Genomic DNA, 7,809 nt, shown 5'->3' on the forward strand with positions numbered 1-7,809 from the left:
ACATGATCTTGATTGTGCTTCATTGGTATTTATTGCACATGGACCAATTCTTCACACAGTAGTTAGTTGCACCAGAGTATAAATACTTGGAAAAAACACAGAGGAAATAGAATTTATACACAAGTGCTAAATTTTACCAGCAGATTCACGTGGGCACTTGGACATAAAAAAATAATAAAAAATTCATAAGATAATTATATTTATAATATGGATACAGTTACAGTACCATGATAAAAGAGTATAAAAAGGCATTTTCCCAATAATTCATTAGCTCAATAACATAACAGATAACAGAAGTTGAATTTGAATGTTATTTTAGTTTTTAAGATCTGCCCCCTCCCCACCCCATTAAAAATATTTATTTTTTTGTGCAAGTAACATCTGTGAACAATTCCTAACACTGTGCAAAAATGGCATTTTGAACCACTCCTTTTTTTTATTTTTTGTTTTTACCCACATGTGCAGTAAGTAATCTGAACTGTTTCTTTTTTTTTTTTTTTTTCCTGTCCTGTCTTCAATTGACAGAGTCACATGTTATGGAGAGAGGCTCAGCGCCTGGTCCTTCCAACTAATATTGATACATAAATAAGCTGTTTAATATAAACAAGTCTTTCTATCTTGCTGTGCAATATGCACAGTGTGAGGTAGAAAACCCTCAGCTGGACCTCCGAGGCGCGCAGGGGACAAGAGTTTGTCCTACAGAAGGAAAGCAAGGTGAAGCTTGTTCCAAGAATAGCTTAACATTTCATAAAATGAGATTTTTTTTTTTTGCATCCATCCTTTCTCTTTGCTTTGAGAACAGGAGAAATCATTACACAGGAATTAAAATGCAATTTCTCTGAAAAGCAAAAGGAAACGTCCTGACAAACTGTCACCCCCACCCCCACCCCCGGCTGACTGCTCCCATTCTCAGGAACAGGATGGAAGCCAAGTTGATAGACTTTTATATCTCTTCCCCTACCCACCCAATTTCCACTCGGGTCCTCGCAGAAAGCGTCAAAACCCACCTGAAAAAAAATATATATATATATCTAAAGATGCATCGCACTCACACACAAAAGAAGGCTGAACCATAAACAGAAAAGAACCCAAGAAAAATCAGCAAGCCACTCTCCCAACCCTCCTAAACTTTCCTTTTTGTGCCGAAGTCCATGGCTTTTCGGTTTGCCTTGGATGATTCAGACGAGGTTTGTGGGCTTCGAGTTCACCTGCTTTCTTTCGGTCTTGAGTAAACACAGATCTCCTCTTTGGCCCGGGAAGCCATTCAGGGGCTCCACAGCGGGCTCTCCTCCCACCCGGGCGCACATCCCGCGTCCGGGCTGGGGCGGCGAGGACCCGCGCGCCAGGCGTCAGCGCCCCGAGCCCTACACCTTGGATTCCGAGGCGAAGTCCGGGCGGCACGGCTCGTCCAGGCTCGAGTCGCTGTCCGCCGTCGCCGCCCCGCCGTTGCAGCCCGCCCAGGGCTCCAGAAGGCGCGCGGGCGGCGTGGTCCCGACGTCGTCGTCGTCGTCGTCCGAGGGAGCCCCAGGAGACGGCGGCGGCCGGTTGCCGGTCAGGCAGCCCGAGGCGCGCGGTCGGTCGCTGTGCCCCGCGTGGCGCCTGCGACCAGCCCGGCGCGCGCAGCAGAGCAGGCGCTGGAAGGCCTTGCGGAAGTCGGGGCTGCGGCAGTAGATGATGGGGTTGAAGGCCGAGTTGGCGTAGCCCAGCCAGTTGAAGAAGACGAAGAGGCGGTCGGGCACCAGGTCGCGGTGGAAGGCCTTCACCACGTTGGCCAGGAAGAAGGGCAGCCAGCACAGCGTGAACACGCCCATGATGATGCCCAGCGTCTTGAGCGCCTTCTGCTCGCGCAGCGCCACAAGGCGCGAGGGCCGCCGCTTGCTGACGCGCCCGTTTACCATGGGGTCCGTGGCGGGACGCGGGGACCCGGGCGCAGGAGAGGACGAGGGCGCTGGCGCCGGCGAAGGCGGCCGTGCTGGGCCGCTGAGGAAGCGGCGCTCGCAGCTGTCGATCTTCTTTACCTGCTTCTGGGCCTCGCGGAACACCCGCAGGTACACGAAGGCCATGATGCACAGGGGCACGTAAAAGGAGACGACGGATGAGGCTATGGCATAGGCCCGGTTGGTGACAAAATCGCAGCACTTGGGGTCATTGTAGCAGCGGCGCGCCTCATCGCCCTCGTCCCGCCACCAGTGCATGAGGATGGGCAGGAAGGACACCAAGGCCGAGATAGCCCACACGGTGCACACGAGGGCCCGCGCCCGCGCGCGTGTCAGCAGGCTCTGGTAGCGGAAGGGCGACGTGATGGCGAGGTAGCGGTCCAGGGCGATGACACACAGGGTCTCGATGCTGGCCGTCACACACAGCACGTCCACCGAGGTCCAGAGCTCGCAGAAGAAGGAGCCGTACTCCCAACGTCCCCATACCACGATGGTGGCCCCGAATGGAACCACAAGCAATCCCATAACCAGGTCCGCGCTGGCCAGGGACATGATGAAAAGGTTGGTGAGCGTTTGCAGCCTCGGTGTCTTGGCTATAGCCACGATCACCAGCACGTTGCCTGCCACGATGAGTAGCACGATAAGCGCCATCAGCAGGCCCATGCCCGCTGTCCATTGCTGCGAGAGCGGCGCCGGGCCCTCGCTGGCCGGAGGCAGCAGCGAGGCCGGCGGCGAAGCGGGCACCAACAGCCGCGCCGCTGTGGCTGCGCCGTCGGGGAGCGGCGCAGCTGACGACAGGTTGCAGGGCTCGGAGGCGCCCAGGGCGAGCGCCCCCGCGCCCATGCCGAGCTGCGGAGGCCGGGGGCGGGGGGTGTGACGGGGCTGGGCCGTGGTTGGGGAACACCCCAGAAGCCGGGGCGGCGGGGCGCGCGCAGGAGGTCGCGGCCAGGTCAGGGCAGCCGCGGCACGGGGCTGGAGGCATGGGCGCCGGGCGCCTTCCCCGCCGGAGCCGAGCGCTGTCGCCGCCGCCGCCGCCGCCGCCGCTGTTGGAGCTGCTGCAGCTGCTGGAAGAACCGCCGGGACCTCAGCATGTTTCTGAGCGCGCCGGTCCCGCAGCTCTGGCACCCAACACCCACCCCACCCGGCTCCCACACCCCCAAGCCAACCCCCGGGGCCGCGCGTCAGGCTCCTGCAGCCAATCGCTGCAAAGGCACGCCCCCGACTTTGGGCTCCCCCACAGCTGCCCGCACCCCCTCCCACCCACAATTGAGCGGCTCAGGAGAGTCCGATGCAGATCGCGCAGCCGGCGCCTCCCCAGCACCCGCCGGTTGCTGCGGGCGCGCCCCTCCCAGTACCGGCTAGTTCCAATGCCCTGCTACCCGCACCCCCTACTGTGATCTGTTCCCACCCGCGCACCAACTCCTCCTGCAGCCCCCCACTCGCTCCTACACTCCACTCCCTTTTGCCTCTCGCGCTGGGCTCTCTCCTGCTCCCCTCGGTCCCCCCTTGCCCCCGCAGTCTTCTACCTCCAGTGGCCGGTTTCCTGCAGCTCTGAAGAGCGTGCTCCCTTTAGTAAGGAGGGGACCTTGATGTTCTTGAAGCACCAGAGCGCCTTGGACAGTTTGTCCGATGAGGTTGGAGGAGTTTGGCTGCGACACAGGTTCTCAAATCAGGCAGCCTAGCAGGGTGTGTGTAAAACCCTCTTCCGGTCAAGAGGGCACCCAGCCAGCCTGTGTCCTGACAGCTTGGGGAATCCGAGGTGGGAGTTGGTGGTTAGAGGAAACTCCAGCAGAGCTGGTTTTCAGGAGCAAACCGTGTATCTGTCAGGGACATTCTCTGGGCGCTGTTCTTGCAAGGAGCTTATTGTACCGCAAATGCAGTAGATGTAGAAAGCAAGCAAGGTTTGCGCACGCTGAGAACATACAAACTCCCCCGCCCCAGCTAATGAATATGTATGATGCAATAGTATATTCTCAGCATAAAGGGAGAAAGTTTAGGGAAACAGTGTTGATGTCTAGAGGAAACCTCTGGGGCACATAGAATGCCTTTAATGACATTTTAAACTTTTCACATGGGTAATAGCATCTGCATTTTGGGTCTTATTATTCATATGATTTTATAATTTGAGCTGGGGCAATATAAACAAAAAGTAATATAACTTTTGAATGACGTAATGAACTCAGATTTCAGATTTCTTGGTCTGCGTGGTTGTTTTCTCCTTTGCCCAAGTTCCCAGATTCTACTCTGGGATTAGTTTTGGAGGGATGAGAGAAGAAAATATATAAATACTCAGGGGATTAAATTAAAAAAATTTAAAGTTATATCAGTGATTTTTTAAGTTGGCCAATGAATGGGTCTGGAACTTATGAGTGGTTAGCCTAGCTTTAGGAGGATTCTGTGGAGGGCAGACTGGATAGCCCTCAGGACTGCAAGCCCCTTCCATAATTTGGTCCTATTGGTAATGTTCTTGAATCTGGCCTGAAAACAAAATTCTGTGATTAAGTCCTTGAGAAGTAAACAGCTTCTAATTGTCAGTGTAGAAATGCATGATGGTGTTATATAATATTATATAATATACATCTTTCTTGCATTTGAATAAGAATAGGATCTGGTAGGACATTAACCTGTGGATCAAATTCAAATTCTCACCTTGTGGAGAGACAGGCTTCCACAGATGTCCAGGTCAAGAGCAGAAAGTAATACTGATTAAGTTTGCAAAGTTGAGCAGTTTTAACCACCTTCTCTTACGTAATTCCAAACATATGAATTTGCTTTAGGCCGAAACTTGACCATTTGAGTGTTACAACTGGGGAGTGATTTATTTGTTTATTCACCCCTGCCCTGGACTTATCAGCCTAGTTCTGCCAACTTGGAGAGGTTGAAGAGGGGGAGCCAGGAAACAGGAGCTACAAAGGGGGAGAAAGGAGACTGCACCCTTAGTCACCCCAGTCTTTGCAAGCCTGCATCTCCTCTTGCTTTTCCTTTCTCTCTTCAGGCTTCCTTGCCAGATGGGGAATCAGGGGTAATCTTAAAATAGCCAAGAGACTGAAATTGTGGCTGTCCAGGAAAGGGGTTCTCAGTGCTGGGGGTTGCAGGGAATGTGGGGAAGAGGTGTGCTATCCGGCGCCATCTTTCTGTCAAGTGATGTTACTGGAATGGAGTGTGCCAACCTCAAGTGCCCCTGAAGCCATTGCATTTCTGTGAGTGATAAGGTCAGAACTTGGTTGTAGAGGTTCAGGGCAGAAGCTGGATGCCCTAACTACTGTATTGTGTATGTATGAACACACTAGGCAGCAGGGCCCTGACATTTGAATTGTTGAAAAGCCTTCCAAAACGTTTTTCCCTCTTCATTCAGAATTTCTGTGGAATAAACACATTAAGTTAGAAACATTCAAAACCAGGAGGATTTTTATAACAAGAGCTTCAACACAGGGCTGCAGGCAGAAAGGGATTCTATTTCTAGAATATCTTGGGGTTTTCTTTCATTTGTCCTGACAAAAAAGTTTGGGATAGTCCATATTTAACTAAAGTTAGCTTTCTGGTAAAATAAAATATTCTAAGATATCCTTTAGTTTCTACATTTCGGGGAGCCCCCTCCCACTTTTCTTTCTTTCTTAACACTTTTTAGCTAGCACTTTTCTTGCTTCCATAAGGATACAAGGTCAAAAATAAAAGATTTAAGATATCAACGGCCTTAGTCTGTTTTCTGTTGCTATAACAGAATACCTGAAACTGGGTGATGTATGAAGAGGTTTATTTTGGCTCACAATTCTGAAGGTTGGGAAGTTCAAGATCAGGTGGTGAAAAACTCATGATGAGTCACAACATAGCAGATGGCATCACATGGCTGAAGCATGTGCAGAAGAGAGTGAACATGAAGAGTAACCTTGCTTTGTAGCAAATACACTCTCCAGATAACTAAACGACTGGCATGGTCACTACATGAATCCCTTCATGAGGGCAGAGCCCCATGACCCTGAATACCTCATAAAGGCCCCACTGCCTCTCTATACTGCTATTTTGGCAATTAAATCTCAACATGAGTTTTGGTGGGTACAAACCAAACCATAGCATCAACTTATATGGGTCTTAGCTGTTGCAAGTTCCAAGTGAATAACTCTCCTATTTCCTCATTCCCCACTTGGAGGTCCTAAAGTGAATCAGTTCTTAGGAACCCATAGGCTTGACCTGACTTTAGAAAACAACAGAAGCTCTGACAATAAATGCTGATCAGCACACTTGAGAGGTGGGATGTTCCTTCCTCAGACTGGCTGCCCTGCCTCTTCCTCTCCTGCCCCGCGACCCTTCTTACACCTGGACTTGCTGTCAGTCATATTTGATCATCCTGCCACTACTCCTCTTTGCTCCACTTACTCTAACATACTGAAGCCAATTAACCTTCTAAAATGTTGCTATGGCCAAGTGGCTTTGGGTTCAGAGTCCCCTCTCCTCAACTGGCATTCAAATCCCTCTCAGTCCAGGTACAAATGGTCTTTATGACACTATCTCCTACTGGAACCCTCCACATCACTGTAACCTGGAGTTCTGTATTCTTTTTCCACCTTTGGATCCTTTTCTTTCCTTTGTAGAATGTGTAGTCTCCTGTCCCTGGGTTCCTTCCACCAAGAGTCTCCCCCTCCTCTTCTGTCTCAATGGACTTAGCCTCGGAGTTCTGGCTGAACTCCCATTTCTCTTAGTCTTCTCTGCCCACTGCTTCTGGAAAACATCTTCCCTTCCTCTGACCTAGTGAGCAGTTGTGTACTAATTGCATTTCTCTGTTCTTCCCTTGTAGATTGTAAGCCCACTGGGAGCCAGGAATGGCTCATCCACTTTCTTGATTTTTGTTTTTGAAATGAGGTTGCACTATCCTGCCTAGACTGAGTTCAGATTCCCAATCCTCCAGCCTCAGCCTCCCAGGTAGCTGGGATCACAGGGCGTGTGTCACCGTGCTCAAGCTCTGTTTATCAATTTTTATATTTCTGTTAGTTAGCCGTCAATGCAAGGTAGAGCAACTCTGCTAATTTCTTGAAGGCCAGGAAACAAAGAGACTGAAAAGGTCTAGGGTGTCAATAGCCCCTTTAAGGGTGTGTCCCCAGTGATTTCTTCCCACTAGGCCCCACCTCTTAAAGATTTCACCATGTCCCAACAGCACCACAGGCTGGTGACTGAACCTTTATAGTACGTGGCCTTTGAGGGACACTTAAGATTCATATGATAACAACCTCCCATGTTTACTAATATTTATTTAATAGTTATTAGCATTTCATTTTGATTCATAAATATGTGATAGTTAATAGCTTTTTCTCATTTTTACACATTTGGTAAATGAGAGTTTTGGGCATTACAACCTTCACTCGTGCTTATTATTCACATAATAATTCATATTCCTATAGCCTTGTTAATATTTTCACATAGCATTTCAACACACTTTATGGATAGAAGGCAGACTTATGAGATACATAAATTTATATCATACCTCAGCCAATCAATCAATCAATAAACTTCAATAATAAATAAATGGGACATGGGTACGAGGCTTTCCAAGGGGCCATACGAGTCCTACCTACTCTTCATACATGACCAAGGTCAACGACTTTTTTTCTTAGCCTTCATTTGTGATACTACATATCCAGCTCTTGTTGCCCTGGGAGAATTGCTCATGACTTGAATCTGGTTTCAAGTTCTAGAGGAAATGAAAGGTTGGCAGAGCAGTAGGTAATAGGCATCTAACCCATCCACGGTTGTAGGCCATGAACCCTACCAAGACATTCCATTCTTGAGTTGACTTTGCTAGAAAATGAGTTAAAAATAAAGGTGAGTGGCCTAACCGGACAACGGCTGGAAGGTAGGCCAGAGGAGATCTGAGAGGAAT

The 7,809-nt window shown here is 49.8% G+C and overlaps 1 protein-coding gene across 1 annotated transcript; it reads right to left on the minus strand.

The window, feature by feature from the left end:
* Nucleotides 1-1,286: 1,286 nt before the first annotated feature.
* On the minus strand, nt 1,287-3,752 carry Adrb1 (adrenoceptor beta 1). Its single transcript, XM_027930436.2, has 2 exons — nt 3,464-3,752; nt 1,287-3,001 (listed from the first exon to the last, which is right to left on the minus strand). Exon 2 carries the CDS (start codon nt 2,778-2,780, stop codon nt 1,365-1,367), a length of 1,416 nt encoding a protein of 471 aa, XP_027786237.2. The 5' UTR covers nt 2,781-3,001; nt 3,464-3,752; the 3' UTR covers nt 1,287-1,364.
* Between the last annotated feature and the right edge of the window lie 4,057 nt (nt 3,753-7,809).

Source organism: Marmota flaviventris, chromosome 4, assembly GCF_047511675.1.
Source record: "Marmota flaviventris isolate mMarFla1 chromosome 4, mMarFla1.hap1, whole genome shotgun sequence".
In the NCBI taxonomy this organism is placed as follows: domain Eukaryota; kingdom Metazoa; phylum Chordata; class Mammalia; order Rodentia; family Sciuridae; genus Marmota; species Marmota flaviventris.